This window comes from Rhincodon typus, chromosome 3, assembly GCF_021869965.1.
Source record: "Rhincodon typus isolate 14 chromosome 3, sRhiTyp1.1, whole genome shotgun sequence".
NCBI lineage: Eukaryota > Metazoa > Chordata > Chondrichthyes > Orectolobiformes > Rhincodontidae > Rhincodon > Rhincodon typus.
Genome location: NC_063334.1, coordinates 71,654,017 through 71,676,029, shown reverse-complemented (window position 1 = coordinate 71,676,029; position 22,013 = coordinate 71,654,017). Strand labels below are relative to the sequence as shown.

General features: G+C 38.1%; 1 protein-coding gene across 1 annotated transcript in view; it reads right to left on the bottom strand.

Moving 5' to 3' along the window:
- trim36 (tripartite motif containing 36) overlaps positions 1 to 22,013 on the bottom strand; it is a 108,767-nt gene that overhangs the window by 75,264 nt on the left and 11,490 nt on the right. The window contains exons 3-5 of the mRNA XM_048594919.1: positions 5,521 to 5,846; positions 1,745 to 1,891; positions 1,295 to 1,390 (exon numbers count right to left, since the gene is read on the bottom strand). Coding sequence (XP_048450876.1) covers positions 1,295 to 1,390; positions 1,745 to 1,891; positions 5,521 to 5,846 — 569 coding nt within the window. The remainder of the gene's footprint in view (positions 1 to 1,294; positions 1,391 to 1,744; positions 1,892 to 5,520; positions 5,847 to 22,013) is intronic.

Genomic DNA, 22,013 nt, shown 5'->3' with positions numbered 1-22,013 from the left:
AGCAGTGGTAGTGGAGTCCATTTCATTAGGGACATTTAAGCGACTCTTGGATAGGCACAGGGAGGATAATAAAATGTAGGGTATGCAGGGTAATTTGATCTTAGTACAATAATAGGTTGGGACAATATTGTGGGCCGAAGGGCCTGTACTGTTCTATGTTCTATGTTCCTGCAACTGGTCATTCCGTATGCAGACAGATTTCTGATGGCATCATCAGACTCAATTACTAGTTTTGTCCTGTGGGTTGAAGTTTGATGACTTACTTTCCAAGTTAAAAACTCCATGGATCTGGATCCAGGGTTATAAAAGGCCCAGTCATATGCAAACTGTTTAATTTCTTATGGTTTTCATTGGTTCCTCAAAGTCAGGGACCTCATCCACCAAGACCCCAAATCCTCTGCCTAAGCTCTCTGACCCACTGAGCTTAAGCTCAGACAATTCCCTGGGTGTAAATTGCTATCTCTGTTCTGGCCATGCTTTTAAGGACAACATTTACTAAATAATCCTAACTGGGCTAAGAATTACACTGAAACCATATTTAAGATTATCATTTGGGCTTGCAGTTTGGTTCTTTGCATGTGCTAGAAGTTACATCTGTTCACACAAGGGTCTCTGATCTTTGCTGACAAAATGAATATATAGTCCTTTACTCAGTGAGAAATATGTGATGGAAACAGCCAATCCTTGCTGCATCTCTGTGGCAATACCCTGAGTTAACCTGCCCCTTTTGGATTTAATGAGTTAATTAAGACTGTTAGCACATCATGCTGCATCTCTATAGTATATCTAATCAGTACCCTCTTTCATTCTGGATACATTTTGTTTCCTTTCTAAAGTCATTTTCTCCTTGCCTCCTTTTAATAATGTGAAGTTCCGTACTATCAAGTAAATATTTATACAAAAGGTGTTAAATTCTTTGGTATTAGCATTCAGGTTATGATGCAACTGCTCATCTCTGTGCTCCAATTTTCTCTCTTGTCTCTCTAGGTTTGCCAATGCTAATACACTGCACTATCAGTAGCTGTCACGTGCGGAAACGTCATAATAAGAAATAAAAACTGCAAGTAGATGTTAAGCAACTTTTTTGGTTTCCTATTTCATATTTCTTCACACTCACTGGACTATAAGCAAACAGAAGACGTATAATAATAACAAGAAAAATGTTTGCTGTATTTTCAGATCAAGAGTTTGGTCACTGCTGTCTCGAAATATCCTCCTTGTTCTTAAAGTGCATGACGTTGTAACATAAGCTAACTGTAGAATGGAAAGAACTGTCATTCCAGCTGACTCTTACCTCTGTCTGCTGAATCATGTGTTCCAGTTGAAAGATCTGAGTTTTCACTTGGTCCTCTTTGCTGATGAGGTAACCGATACTCTTGGATAGCTTCTCCTGTTGCCATAACAACAAAGCATACCGCAGGGTGAAACCAGAGAAGACATTCAAATTGCACCAGCTGTCAATGTACCCTCAATATCTCACTTTACACAGGCACAAGACAACCAACAATTATCAGACGTATAGAAACCAAATATATATAAAAGACTAAATGGATAAATAGTGAGGCCAGGAATCGGGAAAGCCACTGATACATTAAAGTCATTAAACATTTAAAATCTAATTGTGTACAAGAAACAGAGAGAGGAAATTGGAGCATTTTTATGTCTTGATATTTGAGAACATAATAAGCACTTTTGGAAAATGGAAGTAATCAATAGATCTTGGTCTTGCATCAACATAACTTACCTTCAGGGCTTTGTAGGCACTGCTCATAGAAGTTACTTTGTGGTTGGCATGTGATCCGCCCAGTTTACAGAGGTGGCACACGGGCCGTCTGCATACCTCACAATACATGGTAACTTTCTCCATATCATGCTCAGGACACATCAGGATCTGGTGACAATTAAATTGGGTGGAGGAATCAAACAACAAGACATTAAAACTATCGTCATTCAAAAATCGCTACTATAACAGATACGGCACAATCCAGACAGTCAGCATCTCCAAAGATTTCAGTCAATTTCTGTATTCCTTCAAATTTACAGATGAGTGAAATAAACCTTAGAATTGGAACCTTGCAAAGACTTGTTCAGTTTGTAATGATGTTTGCTGACTTCTATCATTTTGGAAATGTTTTCATAAGAGTAAGTGGATTACAAAGGAGACATACTGTCGGTGAAATTGACACTTTGTCTACCCATTTTCCAGGCTGAACATAAATGCAGAAAGTAATCATTTTCAAGGCAATGTGTCATTTACATATTAACTGGATTTAATTATATGCAGCCATTAATTGGGGTTTCATTTAATCGTGCATAGAGGCGCACACACTGAAGTTGTCGTGGGATTGAGTTAGGTAATATATGCTTGTAATGCTTCACTCTTTAAATAACTATTAGACTGAATAAAGATTGGTTCCAGTGTTATTTCTCACCATCTGGCTTTCTGGGATCTAACACAGTATCCTGCACTCAGTAAATGCCAGAAAGATGTTTGACCCCATGTTGGTTCACTGATTTTTCATGTTTCTCTTGCAGTCAAATACAACAGGCATTAATTAATTTCCTTAGGATTGTGAGGAATTTTAGGTGTCCTCTGCTGAACTGATAAATTTTCCACACTTGCTCCAAAGAGGAATTATTGGCACTATCTATGACTAAGTCACCTTTTAAAAAAGGCAAGCTGGAAAGAATACTCCCCGGGCTCCCCAGCCTTCCCAATGAACACCAATGGTTTCTGACTGTAACCCCCTCCCAATTCCTCACACATCACCATCTTAGGACTGTCTTGAGGCTTGTGAACAATTCAAAATTCATCCTTATTCCTGAGAGTCATTTCATTCAGCTAAAGTTTTACCTGAAAAATCTACCTCATGGTGTAAGACACATGCTCAAGGAACAGAACTTTAACTAAATACTTGGCTGATTTCTGGTGGTAATAAAAAATTAATTTGCTTTTTTTTCCTATATAACCTTCGTTTACTTTTGAGCATTTTTTGCTGGTTAATATTTGTCAATTCAGGGATTAAATTTATTCAAAATCACTCCACTCTCATCTGCATTGTCTTTCTCATCATCTGTAAAACTATTACTCCTTCATTTCCCTCCTTTAATTTCTTCCCCTTTACTCGGTTCCTTATTCGTTCATCCTTTGTCTCTCATTCCCTTTCTTTTCTTCTCATTAGTCTTGATTTCCTTTGAAAACAATACAATTTGTAATTTCTCTTCTATTTCTCTTTCTGCCTATTCCCTTTCCCACTCTCCAGTCTAATGCAATTAGTTCAGGTTAAAAGGAGAACAGCTCAAGGGTTTTAATTAATTACTTTCTGTCTAAACAAACAAGGAACATTTTGAACAGGGGAGAGAGTTGTGAGATGTTAATTTAGTCAAGAAACTCTCTGGCCAGAGTCTTATCAGTGCCTTGAGTGACATGGGCTATGGGTAATTTTGTGGCAGAATGAAATGAAAAGTCAGACAAGGCCATGTGATGTCGGAAGAATATCGCTCCATCTTTTATGCTTTTCATAAGCGTTGTGGAGAGATTCTCGTCAGGCAGCAAAGAGTGTCAACTAAGGAGTTATTGTTTGTCAAATGCCTAGCTCACAGCCCAACTCACCTCATTAACCTCAAAATGGAAATCAAAGTGGGTACCTAACGAATTCAGCTAGATCTGAAAGACCTGCATATTGGAACTCAGACACCAATATCGCAGGGCATGCTCCATGGGCACCATCTACAAGCATCCCATGTCCACGGGTCCTGGCAGGATATGCACCAACCTCTAAGAACTCGCTTGGCACATCACCAAATCATTTACAAGTTCAGGCTGCACCTTGGGTGGCACTGGCTACTATCATTGTAATCTGCAGCAAAGACACTGAGAGTTCAGGGTCAAATACCCAGCTCGTAGACTGGAGGAGGTTTCATCTCTGAGCTCTTGGCCTGCTGTAATAGTGTACACTCACTCAGGGCCCAACTAGATATGCGCAGCATCCCTGCCTCAACTTTTTGCCTCCTCAGCCAGAGATACCAGGCTCATATTACTTCCATCTTCCCTTGCCATTATTGCAGACACAAATGAAGTAAGTTGTCAAGGCTATCAGCAGGCCTCATTCAAGGCATGTGACACAAGCTTCAGTCATGGGATTGTAGCACAGTAGCACAAGGGTAGCCTCTGATGCCAATCCAGAGACTTGGAAATGGCCAGTCAGCCTCATGGGATGATCAGAGACAGGATACTCTCCATATAATTGGTGAGGAGCTGAACGTTGGAAAGTCCACCATCACAGCTGGGCCTGAACCGAGAGAATTACAATTAGCGCCAGGGATGGGTAAGCTACAGAAACTACAATCCGTGATCCAAAAAAGCCGTGTTAGAAATATGAGATTTTATGAATTAGGTTCAGCTATGACGGCCCCTAACATCGATATTATATAATATCCAAAGTCAAACATGAAAACTATTCCCTTCGGCAAAGTATCATAGTCACTGTGGAGGAGAAGGGAAAAATAAATTATGTTTCAAAACAAATGTAGCAGATGTTTTCAATTGGTGCATCTTTCTTTTGATCATATTTGCAGGAATCCTGAAGAAATGCTGCAATCTTAAGGTTATGATGTGCAGCTGTTGCACACATGGGTAAAATGACAGCAACATCTGTCACATTTTCATCAGCAGATATTATAATTATAGCATAGCAACGATTGACAGACAAGGATCTTTAACTCTTGTTAGAGATAACACTGCATTCATGAAAAAGGAAGCTGGAGATTAAATATTGTGAATCACTCAACCCTGCCACATGAAAAACTAATGATCAGTCCATGAAATTGGGATTTTCAAATTTAGTGAGTTAAAGTAGTTGTTTAGCAAAACCTGGTAATAAAATTATAGCATTAAAAAAATTTGCTTGAAGATTATTTCCTCTAAATATTTAGATTACTTTAATCTGTCGCATCACATTAATGTCCTCGAGGAAAGTGCTAATTTTAAGGTTGATCTGTGTATTTGAGTCAGAATGAATAAATAAGGAAATGAATTCAGCTGTGCAACCTATTCAATGGCTCCTCTTTCTGCTTAAATATATTTCAATTTTAATGAATAAATGCAAAATGGCTCTAACATACAGTGGCCAGATCTCTACGATTTATGTATGCAAGATTATTACTGATGAACGTAACACGTTGTTATGTGTTAGTTTTGTTGCTTACAACATTCAATGCTATCTGCTGGTTCTGCTAACTCTCTGTAGTATTGAGTGCAAATCAAATTAATTATAATAAGGCACCAACTTCATGAAAAAGTCTTTGGCCCTTTTCCTGTTTGTGGAGAGGTATGAGTTTCAACTGATGGGGCTATGTACAACCATATCTTTGCAAAAAAAAAAAAATGGGAGATTGTTTGCTTACTTATTTAATCATGATTTTGTAACTAGAATAAAATGTCTAATAAAATAAATGCATTTCTGGGAATGCCTTTCTGAAACACATTGTACAAAAGTAGCAAAAAGAGAAGCTCTGTACCTTAGGTCGGAAGTTGGTTGTTGGTCCTACATACTCATGCTGGGCCTTTGGAGTCCCCCAAGGATGATGGAGTTTGAAACACTCATTGCAGTAGCTTGCCTTGCAGTCCATGCAGCTCTTTGTGGCCTCCTGGGGTGGGGGCTTGCAGAGATTGCACATGATTGCCACTGCTGCTCTAGCGGCCTGTCTGTATCTTTCCACAATTGTTTCCAAGGTGAAGTTTCGGAACAGACCACTAAGGCCACGTTCTCCAAGATCTATGTCATGTTTGCAGCTAGGACAAGGGAAGGTGGTGATTCCTTGACTGTGGATGGTTCGTTTCCAGCCTGGATGGGCAGCAGATCCTTTTTTAGTCAACCAACACATGACAAAGTAAGGGGAAGGTAGAGAGAAAGGACAGATAAGGGACAGTGGAAAAGAAAGAGAATTGACAGAGTAGTAAAATTATGTAGATTATTAGAATTGCTAGAAAGAACATGTTAGAATAACAGAATAGTACAGCATAGAAAGAGACCATTCAGCCTATTAACTTTGCACACACCGTTTCAAAGAGCAATACAGTTAGACCCACTTCTTCCTCCTCCCTATATCCCTGCAATTTTTATCCTTTAAGATCTTAAGCAACTCTTTTTGTGAATCTGCATTTGAAATCCTAATGACTCATTGCTAAGAAGGTTTTTCCTTACATCACAGCCAGCTCTTTTGCTAACCACTTTAAATCTGTCCTTCTTGCTGAATAAGTTTTCAGCTGCTAGACACAGTTGCTTTTAATGTTCTCCATCTAACATTTTACAGTGTTAAACAGATGGATTAAAGCTCCTCTTAGCCTTCTCTGCTTTAAGAAGAACAGCTTCTAATTCTCCACTTTACTGACATAACTCAAAGTCCTCATCCCTGGAGCTAATCTCTTCTGTACTCTCTTCAAAGACTTCATACCCTTCGTAAAGTTGTGCCCAGAAATGAACACACTATACCAGTTGGGCTGAACCAACATTTTAGCTAAGTTTAGCATAAATTTCATATTATTTCCTAGCTTTTTTACTCTAGCTTCCAAATTCCATATGCTTTATTATCTTTTTTAACAATTCTCCAATTTCAAAGATATGCATACAAACAGATCTCTCTGTTTCATGAATATCTTTGCAATTGTGCCATTGGGCTTATAGCTTGCTATGAAAACATTTTCCATAGACAATCAAAATTCTACTTAAGGTGCAAATAAAAACCCATTTACAATACCAATACAACTTCTGTGGAACCAGAAAATAACTGACCATCATGAAGGACACACGATCTTGGGTAGTGCTAGATATGTTTAAGTGATGTAACTTTAAAAAGGACCTCTAGGTCAGTGTTCTACTTCATTGAAAATAAAGTTTGATTGTGAGTGGTTTAATTTTTGAAACTTTCTCAGCTAATTTTTACAGTTATTGTGCAAATCATGACAATTCAGAATCTTTTAATGTAACTCCGTGCAAGAGGCGTTTTACAAATCTGTAAAGCTAGATTATTTACTGAAATAGTGCAAGCTGACAAGAGATTATTTTAAATAGATTAATTCAATGTCTTTAATGAAGTTTCTGATTATTTAGAAAACCTAAGATAAGACCACCTGGAGGTTATTTACATCGCAATTCTAATTTGGCACATCTAGTCTTGTTTCATCATTAAAGTAACCGATTGCTAATATATCTCTGGGACATTTTGCCAGAAGAAATGTAATGTAATCTGGAGTTTAAGGCACAGTTTCACACATTCGCTGATTTTTCTAATGGCAATAAGTCAGGTAGTCTCTTTTGTCCAGGTAAGTGCCTTGATCAAAGTTTTATCTTATTGTTCACAGAGACAATGTACTGTGGAATATGGATAAAGATTTGTAACATACAGGGCTAGGAAAATAAATACACATCCAAAAACAGCAACGGAGTCATTTTGACTTCAGTTTTGTTAAAGATCACTTTGATGCTTTTTCTTCCAACTCCACCCTGCTCTCCCTCTTGCCGTCCTCTCAATAATTTCCTCCAAATACAAATCCCGAAGATAGTGCATGTTTGCACAAATTGTAGGGCTTTGGTCTTCTTCCCCCAAAAAAGCCACTTTAGATCTGTGACTGTCTAACAAGGGACATGGTATTGACATTAAATATATATCAGAAATTTGGACATGGCCTCACTGAATGCAAAACCCTGCAGGCCACGAATTAGGCATCAAAGCCCAAATTCTTGATACACAGTCCTGAAGCTCTGTGCCAAGATTGCTAAGCCATTACATTTATTCCAGTACACACTGCTAGTAAAATTAATCACTGATCATAGGGAGGGAAATATAACCCTCATTTGGTAACTACACACAGACACTTCCAGGAAGATTCACTTCATAGCAAATCAGGAGCAGAAATTCTGGCCAAAATTCCCCTTCTTTAGCTCAAGGAATAGGGTCACAAAAAGACTAAAGACAGCCAGCTCAGATGTTCTGAGTTTACACAGCTCCATGTTACACCAGCTAATGCATTACCCACTCAGCTGGTCAAGGATAGGAGCTTGGAAAATTAAGTTAAAAACATCTTATGATATGGAGATGTTTACTTACGCAACACAGGTTGCAAATTAAAATGAAGTAATTAGAGAAAAGAAATAAGGTACATTTATAAAGCAGCTTTCATCCTAAAGCACATTTAAGTGTTTTTGGAGTGTAATCGCCATTGTAATGTGCTGGATCTAATTGTTGGATAGCATCAAATTTACAAATAAATAAAATTTCCAAAATGCGGTCTGCTTTTGAGTTCATTTTTTTCAAAGTTAAGGAATGCTAACTTTTATTATCATTAACATACAAGCATATGAATTAGGAACACGAGAGTTTGAACTCTTTGCGCCTGCTTCACTGTTCAGGAAGATCATGGTTGATCTGATTAATCCACATTCCAACCTACCTCTGATAACCTGTCATGTTCTTATTGTCAATAATCTATATAATTCTGCCCTAAAAATATCCAAAGACTCTTCTTTTGAGGAAGAGAGTTCAAAGATTCAATAGACTCTCAGGAAAAAAAGTCTTTTCATGTCTGCCTTAAAAGAAGGACCTTTTATGCTTGAATAGTGATCCCTAGTTTTGGATTCCCCCACAAGAGGAAACACCCTTTCAAATCTACCATGTCAATGCCACTCAAAACCTTATATGTTTCAAACAAGTCGCCTTTTACTCTTCTAAACTAAAGCAGATAAAAGCCTATCCTGTCCAACATTTCCTCCTAAAACAATCCATCCATTCCAGGTTTTAGTCTCGTAAAACTTTTTGAACTGCTGCTAGTGTATTCACACCTTTCCTTAAATAAAGAGATCAATATTGTATACGGTATTCCAGATATGGTCTCACCCTAACTAACTGAAGTATCCCCTCCCCACTTTTGTATTAATTTTTCCTCATAATAAATTATAATCTACTGTTAGATTTCTTCAGTACATGCTGAACCTGCATACCAATGATTTGTGATTCATGCACTAGAATATGTAGATCTGTATGCACTTCAGAGTTCTGCAATCTCTCTGCATTTACATAGCATGCTTTGTTGATATCCTTACCAAAATGACGAGTTTCATATTTTGCCACATTATATTTCAGTTGCCAGATCATTGCCCTTTTATTAACCTATCTATATCCCTTTGCAGCTTCTTTATGTCCTCCTCAAAGATTATCTTTGGGCCATCAGTAACTATAAAATTCACATCTTCAGTACATTCATATAAATCATTTACATAAGTTATTAAAAAGTTGAAGCCCCAGCACTGATCCCTATGGTTCACCACTCATTATTCCTCATCAACCAGAAAATGACGCATTTATGCCTAAACTCTGTTTACTTTTATCTAGCCAATTGTCTATCCATGCAAATACGTTACCCCCAAATCATGATCTTTCATTTTGCACAATAACCGTTGCTATTGCACTTTATCAAATGCCTACTGGAAATCTAACTACAGTACATCCCTTAGCTCCTTCTTTAACCACAGTACACTTTACTTCCTCAAAGAACTTCAATAAATTGGTTAAACATGATATCCCTTTCACAAAACTATGCTAACTCTGCCTCATTACCTGGAACATTGTTCACTGCCCTGTTGTAAGGTCTTTAATTCTAGTTTCGAACACCTTCCCTATGACAGATGTCATGCTACCTGGATTTGATTTTCCTGCTTCCTGTCTCCCTTCCTTTTAAAATAAGAGTTGCATTTGCTATTTTCTAATCTAATGGAACCTTCCCTGAATCTAAGGAACTTTGGAAGATTAAAACTAACACATGAACAATCCTCCTAGCCATTTCTTTTAAGACCTTAGGATGAGGCCCATCTGGACTTGGTGTGTTGTTAGCCCAAGCTCCAAAAATTTGCTCGGGAACACTTTCTTGATGTTTGTAATTTTCTTGAGTTCCACCCTCCCAGCCACTTCTAGAAATTACAACTTCAGAAATTTCTGGAATGCTACTAATTTCCTCTACAATGAGGCCCAATGCAAAATACTTGTTCAAATAATTTGCCACCTTCTTATTTCCCGTTATTTTCCAGACTTACTTCCTGTAGGACTAATGCTCACTCTGCTAATTCTTTTCTCTTTTAAAAACCGTTACAATTTTTACTGTTTTTATATTTCTAGTTAGCTTTCTATTGCATTCTAATTTTTCTATCCTTATTAATCTTTTAGACATTCTTTCCTATTTTAATATTCTGCCCAGTTTTTTTAACTTGCCAGTGAATCTTGTGAAATTCTATGCTTTTAAGTTTGATATTATCATTCACTTTCTTCATTACTTATGGATGGTGGGGCTTAGCTTTGGAATTTTTCTTTCTCATTGAAATGCATCTTTCCTGTGCATTAAACATAGCAATATAGAAACTAAGCACAGGAATAGGCTACTCGGCCTTTCAAGACTGCTCCACCATTAAACATGATCATAGCTGATCCTCTATTTCAATGTCCCAGTCCCGCTATCTCTACTTACCCCTTTGGTTCCTTTAAAATCTAAGAAAAAAACCATTTCTTTTTCAATATATTCATTAACTAAGCCTCCACAACATTCTAAGGTGGAGAATTCCTTAGATTTGCTATCCTTTGAATGAAGAAACTTTTCCTCATCTTTAATACCAATTGGTCTACCCCGTATCCTGATACTGTATTCTGAAATATCTCTTTAAATGTCTGCCTTTACATGTCTGTCCTTTAAATATTTCTATTGACCTATCCCTTCACTCAATTTGTCAGTTCAGTTTAGTTGACTCTGCTTTAATCCCCTCATACTTGGTCTTATTTAAGCTTAAAATACGAGTCTTAGGCTCATGCTTCTCTTCCTCAGACTGCATGCAAAATTCAGACATATTGAAATCACTGTTGCCTAGGGGCACCTTAATTGTGAGATTACTAATTAATCCTGTCTCATTGTACAATACCAGGTCTAGCATAGACTGCTTTCTGGTTGGCTCCAGAATGTGTTATGCTGAGAAACCATCCTTAAAGCATTTGTTATTTTCAGTACATTCTATGAACTCCTCATCTAAGCTACTTTTTACCACCTAATTTTTCTAGGCTATATGTAGATTAAAATCCTCCATGATTATTACCGTACTTTCTGACAAGCGCCATTATGTTTTTCCTTTATAATCCATTCTGCAAACTGGTTGGTGCTAGGAGGCCAGTACACCATTCCCACAAGATACTTCTTACCTTTATAATTTCTTTTATCTCCACCTGAACTGCTTCTACATCATGGTTTCCTGAACTGAAATGATTCCTTTCTAATGTTCTCAAACTATCATTAGTTCACAAGGTGTACAAGTTGTTGTACTGCTGCTGAAGTAGCTATTACTGCCACTGTGCTGCCCTGTGCGCCAGGGAGTCCCCAAAGAGCAGGCCTTCCACCTGCCAGTACCCACTCAGAGGCAATCAGGTTATACTGGGCGGTCTCCCCGCATTGCAAATAGTCCCCCAGATGAAGGCAAAATGCCATTGGAGGTGGGAAGTGGCATTTAAAAGTACATGTCATGGTGCATATTACTCTTAAGTGGCTCAATTGGCTGCTGTGTGAGCAGCTTATTTCCCCTCCACTAGCAAAATGTCATGGCTGTGATGGCAGAACACTGGGGACCTCTTCCAGTGCCTTCCCCTATCATTCCGTAAGCAATCCCTCCTCCTGGTCTGTTGCCATAGGGCTCATAAAATTCTACCCAATGAATGAAAATGACATAGCAAGTTAGTGCTTTCCTAATTCACATCATTTGGCTAGTTACTGATCAAGTACACCAAACTATCCTGCTTGGCCAATTTGGTATTCTAATTTAGATCTTACATTTATATCACATTTTATGAGAATATATATCATTTTCATTTGAAAATATATATCATTTGTCTTCTTAAAATAAACACTAGAAAGTGTTTTGCTGCAAAAATGCTGTTTAATGTCAGTTACACTTCCTCAGCAGAGACCATTGGCACTCACTGGTGTGTAAGAGACTCTAATTAGACATGCCTGAAATTGTTAAAGATCACTGGCTGCAAACTTAACAGCTGCTCACCTTAATTTTAAACACAACTGCTACTGAATACCTATCCATGTCACATTATCAGAATTTCTTATAACCCACCCAATCCACCCACTCAAAAACAAACAATTGAATCCACTCTAGCAGATTGCTGCAAACTATTAAAGATAAAACTGATTGAATTAATAAAACTATTCTATAACTAAAATTATATTCTAAGATTAAACAATGCTAACTGAACTTGTAATTGATTAGTTCAGATTTTTGCTGTTTACAATACAATGCCATAGGCGAGATTTTAATTTAATTCCCAGTCACAGGTTGTTGAGGGTTTATCACATCCCTTGACGGCTCCTTAGCGAGCATCTTTTGTCTTATTTGATGAGTGATTATACTAATATTAATAATTAAGTTTGAAATGAAAAGCCTTGTGCAACTTATAACAGTGCCAGAGATTTCCCTGCCTAAATGAGTCCCAGCAGCTGATGTATTTTCAGCATAGGAAAGTTACTACAGGTGGAAAGTGGATCAAGCCTTCAGGGAGTTAGATGATGTTGGATATTGTTTTAAATAATGGTAGATGTAACATAATCGGATATATTCTATAGTTTTGAAAATTCAAATGAAGTAACTTATCAGCACACTTCTAACATTGGTTAAGCTCTCAATGTGAATGACATTCACAATATGCAATGTATTGAGAATTGCTACTTGCATTTAAAGTAATCCAAAATTGGATGAACCAGAAGCCGACACTAAACAGATGATTTTAACCTCGAATTGGTTTCAGATATGTGTGATTATCTTTGGATGAAGGGCTGTTGGTAGATTGTCACTGAGTGAGAGCCACACTTCTGAGTCTTAGTTTCTCAGATTTGCATTAAATCCCAGGGATTGTTCAAATGCCACAGTTCCATTTCCTGTGTGCAACGGGTAGGACTAGGTAATGACGTCCTTTGTGATGCCCAGAAGTGCGCTCTTGATATTCCTAGCACCACGGTCACATTTGATATCATTAGACAGCTGTCTTGTCCATCCTACAAGCAGTTGATCTGCTTGCTGGTAGGAAATTGAAAGCAGTTTTCCTTTTGATATCCAAGTTAAAATACAATGAGATCCCAGTGAAATACTAGAACTCTAATTTACATAAGTTCATGATGTCTTTTTCTGAGGGTGCCTCAGCCACCTGTAAAAGCCTGTAGGTTTAAATCAGCATTTTCTAATAGCCCACCCCCTCAATATCCCCAAGATGAAGACAATTAAGATCGACTCCAAATATATGTTTGTCACTTATAGAAAGTACTACTCTGACCTGAATTTTTATACGTAATCTCATGTTAAGTTTGCACCATAGTTTCATTGTTACCTGAGCTGTTTGGTCAGTGATTTCTGAGCCACTTTATCATATTGCTAGCATGGATATTGACAGCCATTGATAAGCTCAATGAAAGAAACAGAATACGGACCTCAGGCAGTTTCCCTTTTTTAAATGTTTGGAGATGAAATGTGAGAGAAAATGAGAAAGAGGGAAGAAAATGTAAGAAAGCAAAAGATAAAGTGAGATTGAAACAATGACTCATTGAGAGATGAAGGATAAGAACACTGCATTTGCAGGATAGTGACATGTGGTAATTTATAGGATAGTAACAATGTTATTAATTTGCAGGATAGCAATATTGTTAATCAGAGGAGAGAAACATTAATAATTCACAATATAATATAATAACAGTTAGCAAGTTACAAGATTAGTAATAACTCAAATGCTGGTGCCAGTGCAACACAACTCTTTTTTTAAATGTGGACATTTATGAACAATGTGAGCATGCTGAACATTTATTGAGTGAACATGACTATTTTAAAACAAGTTAGTATGTCCAAAATTCATAATATAAAATGTACTAAATAATGAGAAATAATGTCTTAGTTAATAATTCATGAGGATATAGAATTAGCTTGGTTAATGTTGGTTAGTCACGTCACATCAGAAATATTTTCATGTAAAAAGATGAATGTCAATTAATAAGGTAAAAGTAACTGTAATAAATAATGTCAACATATAACATCTATCCAATTGATTGATGCAATCTAATGGGTGGATTTTATTTGTTTTAGCTTTTTTTACTCCTGTACCTTTTATTGTGTTTATACCATTTCATTTCTGGCACTTACTCTGAGGATTCCCTCAACATCACCATTATCCAAATGCTGACAGCTGCAGGAAAGTGTCATAGGACAATACTTTCCTTAACTTCCTTCCAGCAGCTTGCAGGACAGACCATTTAGTTCATGGTCATCCATCCCCCTGAGTTGAATGGTTCAGAATGTCAAATGACTATGTAGCAATTTATGGCCATGAAACTGCATCCAGAAAACTTTCACTCCAATGCATTGTAAGAAAACCCACTGATTTTTCTTGAGATAAATTGAATTGGAACATCCATAAATCTGTCGTATGCTGCAATACCTACTATTGATTTGCATTTTGAAATATTTCAGGCAGTAAGAAAAAAACATAAACCACAGCAAACCACAAAACCACACAAAACACAATGGAATCTAAAAACAGTGAGATGCAGCACAACCAGAAAGCAACAGATCACAGAAGCAAGCATTGGGACAGGCACACTGTTGTTACAAACTAATGAACCAAGCAATAGAGAACTGAATGCCAGAAACAAAATACTCTGCAGTGGTCAGGTTACACTGAAGTTCACATAGGGTATGGTTCTTTTCTCACTTGTGCTGGAATGAATAAGCATGCATTATTACACAAGTATTATATGTGTCACAGATTGACAATTAATTTGGTCATTGGATGAATGCCTAACCTCAAAACATGTTGAGACCCGTTGATAGATTTTTATTGAGTGGCCTTATCACTTCTGAGGTTATGGTACAAACTTCTCAAAAGTGCTGAAGTGATGTTCATCAATTATATACAAGTACTACTGCATCATAGAATTTTAGTCAATTAGTTTATTGACGAAATAATTCTATTGTGAATATGTCTTCCATTTGTTAACTTCAGAACTTGACCACTATTTGTTTGAAATCATCAAACGTGTTCTTCTGTTGCAAAGACATTAACTGTAATAGAGCTGTAGTGAAGAATCATCAAACCTAAGTAAACACAGAATAGTTCTACCTTTTCTCCCAAATGACCTTCGCAGTGAGGCTGTAATCAATTAACATAAAATCAGGAAGGATCCTCCAGTACCATTATGCTACAATAAGTAAGCCCAATATTAGTTTTATAATTCACTGGCTGATCAATACATTACCTCAGAGACAATGCAACACAAATAAGATTTCACTTTTAAAAGCATAAAATAATTTGTAGAATTGCATTAGTTCACTACATTTCTGAATCAGAAAACCAGTACCAGAAAAGAGCTCTAATAAGCTGCAGTACCTCTTACCAAGCCAAAACACTGACTTGTGGTGTTTATTTATCCAGTTAAAAAGTTATAACAATTTGTTTTTGACATCATTCAATTCATGTACATAAAGCACAATGCAAACTATTCCTCAAGCAGTAATACAGCCCAAAACATTTCATCTAACACAACATTCAAAATGAGTTTGTACATCAACAGTACAGCAACTGGTAAAAAATGTACAATAGTTTATATGTGATGTTTACTTCGTTGTAACAATTTTGGAAAACTATATGAAGCATCACACTAATTCCCACTCTCCTTTATTTAAGGCATGAACACATATTATGATAGTTCCATATTTTACACATACTTTACAGTGCCTTAAGCAAGAGCTGGTGCTTTCTATAATTTGACATATTGAATGCCGACTGACTATTTCATCACTGAGAGCGGCACAGGCATTCCTTCCCGTACTCTTACCCATTGCCCTAGTAAACACATTTTCCAGAAGAATAGTCAGAAAAGAGAATCTTTGCTGTTTACTCTCCTCTCATCTTGGAACACTGAATCCAATTATATCATTACTAAGGTCATTCCATTTGAGATCTGTTAACTTGAAGATCAAAAATGAAAACTTGTTGATTAGTGTGTCTCCTTTACTGTAATATTTACATAAATATAGTAACATAAGTTAATAAATATTTAATAAACAAGCTACCTAAGTACATGTAGAGACTGCATTTTTCTGTCAGTTAAGAACATAAGAACTAGGAGCAGGCAATTCAGCTCCTTGAGCATGCTCCACCTTTCGATATGATTATGGCTAATCTCATCCCAATCTCAACTCCACTTTCTCACCCACTCTCCATAACCCTTTAACCCATTACTGGTCAACAATCTGTCTATCTTTTCCTTAAATTTACTAAATGTCGCAGCATCCACCACACTCTGTGTAGTGAATTCTATAGATTCATGGCCCTTTGAGAGAAAGAATTTCTCCTCATCCTCATTTTAAATCTGCTACCCCTTATCCTTAAACTGTGACCTCTCATTCTAAATTGCCACACATGAGGATACATCCTCTCTACATCTGAGATAGGAAGGACTGCAGATGCTGGAGTCAGAGATAACACAGTGTGGAGCTGGAAGAACACAGCAGACTAGGCAGCATCAAAGGAGCAGGAAAGTTGACGTTTTAGGTCGGGACCCTTGTTCAGAAATGGGGATGGAGAAGGGAACTCAGAAATAAATAGAGAGAGGAGGGGTGGGATGATGATAGGTGAGTGCAGGTAGGCAGTAGTGGGGACTGGTCTATGGGATTGGAGGGGCGGATAGATGGGAGAGAAGATGGACAGGTTGTGTCAGGTCAAGAGGCGGGAATGAGAGGGAGGCTTGGACATGGGATGAGGCTGGTGGTGCGGAGACTTTAAAACTGGTGAATTCTATGTTTCGGCCATCAGGTCATTTTGCCTCCATTGCATCTGCTCCCAAGATGGGGCGTTCCACTCCCGAACATCCCAGATGTCCTCCTATTTCAAAGACCATAACTTACCCCATCCAGTGATCGAAAATGACCTCAACTGCATCTCTTGCATTTCCCACACTTCTGCCCTCATGACCCCTGCCCCCAACAAAAATAAAGACAGGATCCCCCTTGTCCTCACATATCACCCCATCAACCTCCGTATCCAATGTATCCCATTCACCGCCACCTCCGTCACTTACAATCCAATCCCACACCCAAAGAGATATTCCCCTCCCCAGCCCTATCTACCTTTCATGGGGACCACTCTCTCCACGACTCCCTCATCTGCTCCATACTCCCTATTAACCCCACCACCCCGGCACCTTTCCCTGCAACCGCAGAAAGTGCTACATCTGCTCCTACACCTCCCCCCTCACCTCCATTCAAGGCACAAAACAAACCTTTCATATCAGACAGGGGTTCACCTGCACATCTGTCAACATGGTCTACTGCATCCACTGCTCCCAATGTGGCCTCCTCTACATCGGTGGGACCAAGCGTAGATTCAGAGATCATTTTGTAGATCATCTGGACTCTGTACGTGACAAACAACACCACCTTCCAGTCGTCAACCATTTTAACTCCCCCTCCCACTATCTGGGTGACATGTCCAAGCTGGGCCTCCCCCAGTGTCACAATGACACCACCTGCAAACTGGAGGAGCAACACCTCATATTCCACCTCAGAGTCGACAACCCAATGGCCTTAACATGGAATTCACCAGTTTTAAAATCTCCCCACCACTGGCCTCATCCCATATCCAACCCTCCCTCTCATCCCTGCCTCCTTGACCTGACACAACCTGCCCGTCTTCTCTCCCACCTATCCGCTCCTCCCACCTCACTGACCAATCCCCACCACTCCCTCCCACACTCACCTATCATCATCCCACCTACCTTCACCAGCCCCACCCCTCCTTTCTCTATTTCTTTCTAAGCTCCCTTTCCCTCCCCATTTCTGAAAAAGGGTCCCGACCTGAAACGTCAACTTTCCTGCTCCTCTGATGCTGCCTGGCCTGCTGTGTTCTTCCAGCTCCATGCAGTGTTATCTCATCCTCTCTACGTCTACTTTGTCAAACCTCTTCAGCATCTTATATACCACAATTAGACCTCCTCTCATTCTTCAAAACTCCAGAGAGTACAGGCTTCAGCTGTTCAATCTCTCTTCATAAGACAAACCTCTCAACCTCTGGAATCAATCTAACTAATGTAACTACATCCAACCTTGAATAAAGGGACCAAAACTGTCCTCCAGTTATGGTCTTGCTAATTCCTTGTACAATTGTAGCTACACTTCCCTACTTTTAAACTCTATTTATTTAGTTATAAGCACAAAAATTCCACTTGCCTTTCTTATTACCTGTTGTGCCTGCATACTGTTCTTCTGCAATTCATGCATGAGGACATCCAGATCCTTCTGCACCAAAGCACCCTGAATTTTCTCTCCATTTACTTAATAAATTGCTTTTCTATTTTAATGAAAATGGATAAGCTCACACTTATCCACATTAAATTCCACCTGCCAATTTTGGCATATTCACCTAACCTGTCCACATCCATTGTAAATTTCTTACTTCTTCATTGCAAGTTACTTTCCCACCTATTTTAATGTCATCTTCAGATTTGGTTATTGTACCTTCTATCCCTGCATCTAAGTCATTAATATAGATTGTAAGTAGTTGGGACACAAGGATCGAACCTTATGGCACACCACTAGTTACACCCTGCCAACCAGAAAAAGACCCATTTATCTTGACTGGCTACTTTCTGTTGGTTAGCCAATCCTCTATCAAACCTAATAAATTGGACTTGGTGGTAAAGTGGTTTCGATCACATCCTTGCACTTTTGTCATTAGGTTTAGAACCGGTTCAGGCTGAATCTTAGGACAAAGCTGTTATTTAATTCCAATAGCCAATAACAGAGACAGCAGACGTAAAGTTCCCTCCCAACACAAGGCTGATGAAAGCAGAGTTCAGCAAATCAAATATCCTAAATGCTTTTTGACTTGAACGGAGCCCTGTCCTGTAACAAGTGTTAAAAATAATTCAAACATTTATTTTCTAAGGTTTCTGTCTTGTACTTATTTCAAAAACATTATTGCAAATGCTGCAACTTTTTTTTTGAGTTATCAAATTTCAATAGAACATTGACCAGCTACAACATTCAAAACACAATATGTGTGGGCTCCTTTCCAAAACTGATAAGAACTGCCGTCAAGGATTCCTTGCAAAAAAAACCTATCTATTCATAACGCCCAATAACTATGTGCCAACCCATCTCCTCTCTCTACAAAAATGCTTAGAAAAATATTTCCAATAAAAATTTACTACTAATTGTACAAACATTTTTCGCTTAGCATGGATTATGTGTTGTTAACTTTGTGTGTTGTTAACTGTTCATTATGACCACGCTGATGGTAAATATCATAGCCAATTTCTGAGCAATTACTTTAAAACAACAGTAAACCTCTTGCCCCGTGGAATTCTGAAATACTTTTTATCAAACTCACTCTGAACAATTCAACTGTATATTCCCACTCTACATTATTAGCTTTCTTGTGTCACATGTTCACTGCAGCTTCAACGTCAGAACCATTCGTGTTTTCTAAACTGTATTCCACGACCAAATTTTGGACACAGTGCCCTTCCGTATCAAATTCTCCCAAAATACCATTTTTCTCATTACCCTCTTTTTCCCTTACTTTCAAAGAATTTCTCTCAGCAAAAAGCCAACTTTTTGTTCTACAATTTAGGTAGCACTACTTAAAAGCAATTTGATGTTTTTTGTTCATTCATGAGATATGGGCATCATTGTCTGGGCCAGAATTTATTGCCCATCCCATGTTTTTCCTGAGACGATGGTGGGAAGGTACTTTCTTGAAATGGTGCAGTCTCTATGTTGCAGTAGATCCACTATGCTGTTAGGGAAGGAGTTCCAGGATTTTGATCCAGTGGCACTGAAAGAACATTAATGTGGTTTAAATTCCGGATAATGAATGGCATGGAGGGAGCTTGCAGGTAGTTGCGGTGTTCCCAGGTATCTGCTGCTCTTGTCTGTCTAGAAGGTAGCAGACAAGGGTTTAGAAGGTGCCATCAGAGGAGCCTTCGTAACTTGCTGCAGTACATCTTGTGGTGGCACACGCTGTTGCTACTGAGAGTCGGTGGTGGAGGGAGTAAATGTTTGTGAATGTGGTGCCAATCAAGTGGATTGCTTTGTCCTGGATGGTGTCAAGCTTCTTGAATGTTGTTGGAGCTGCACCAACCCAGGCAAGTGGGGAGTATTCCATCACACTATTGACTTGTGCCTTGTAGATGACAGACAGGCCTTGGGGAGTCAGGAGGTGAATTACTCGCTGCAGGATTCCTAGCCTGTGACCTGCCCTTAGAGGCACTGTAATTATGTATCTAACCCAATTCAGCTTTTCATTCATGTAGTGTCTATCACTACAAATAATTATTTGTTGCATTTGTTGAATAAATAATTAGGGTTCTGGAATTTATAAGTAAGATGGTGTTGGAGTGGTAATGTCACTGAACTGGTAATCCTGCATGTGTAATGCTGTGGGGATGTGGGTTTGAACGCCACCATGGCAGATGGTGAAACCTGGATTCAACACAAAGCTGACCCAATGGTAGCTATGTAATAACTGTTGATTGTTATAAAAACCCATCTGGTTCACTAATCACTTTTAAAGAAGGAAATCAGTCATGCTTACTTGATTTGGCCTACATGTGACTCTAGACTCACAGCAATATGGTTGAGTCTTAAATGTCCTCTAGGCAATTAGCTATGGACAATAAGCTCATATCCTTCGAATAATTTTTAAAAAATCAGGACTTGGACATGGAACTTCTACTGTAGATGAAAATGTTGAAGAATGAAATATAAAAACCTCACCCTGGATATGAATGATGTATGTAATTAATCACAAGGTGAGATGATACATTAACCTATCCATCCTCTACTTATTAATGTGGTTAAATATTAGACATGAGCTAATTGTTGACAGAAGGTATTGGAAATGCATGGCAGGTCAGTCAGCAATCATAAAGTAAAAACAGAAGGTAATCTTTTGGTGAATTGTTAACTGCCCTTTTTCTCTTTACAGATACAGACTGATCCGCGATGTATTTACACCACTTGAAGAATTTTAAAATTCTCTTTATTAATTATTTCTTACTTGAAACCTGTACTCACATCATAGGATTGGGTTATGAATTGGTTAGCAAAGACCTGAGCTTAGAATGACATATACAGTGTTAACTTCAAGCACATTATAGACAGATCTACATTATACCCTTTAATTCACAACATGGTCAAAAACAAAGAGTTTATTGTTTTTTCTGAATGTTGGTGTCTTAGGCTTTCAAAGACATTTGCTGGCTTTCACACACAATTTCATTTTCTTTGAAATATTTCAAGAAAATTATATATCCAGCACCATATATTTGTACATATTCAATATAGCACAACATTGCTGAAAATAGAAACAAATTACATAGGCATTCAGTGACAGCTGAAATGATATCATACTAGATGCTTTTGCTTTCTTTCTTTCTTTGGAAGAATGCCATAGTGAACGATTCAAATTGGCTTTTGAGAGTTTTAAAATTCTCAATCATTGCCGTGGTGAATATGGATTATCCTATAATAATCTAACATAATGACATGTAAACACCTTATAATTGGTTGGGTCATTTTTGGCGAGGGTGGGGTAAAAGCAGCCAGTGTTACACTTCATGATTGCTATCTGATGTCTGCTGTAAATCCATGCATGGCCATACTGCAAGATTTGAACTGCTCTTGGCTGTGATATCCCACCTTAACTGCACAGGCTGTGAGAATTCACTGCTCAAGTCTGTACATATATAATGCCACTCAGTAAATGCATTTAACCTCATGAACTAGAAAAGTAGCTATATCTGACAAAAATAACAAATTCAGAATCCCACAAATCTAGTGAAAAAGCTTTTCCTGTCTGTATAAGGTATAGCTATATTGCAATTTCTTCACTGTGGCTGAGAAAATCCTGAAACACCTTTATAGCAGCACTTTGGG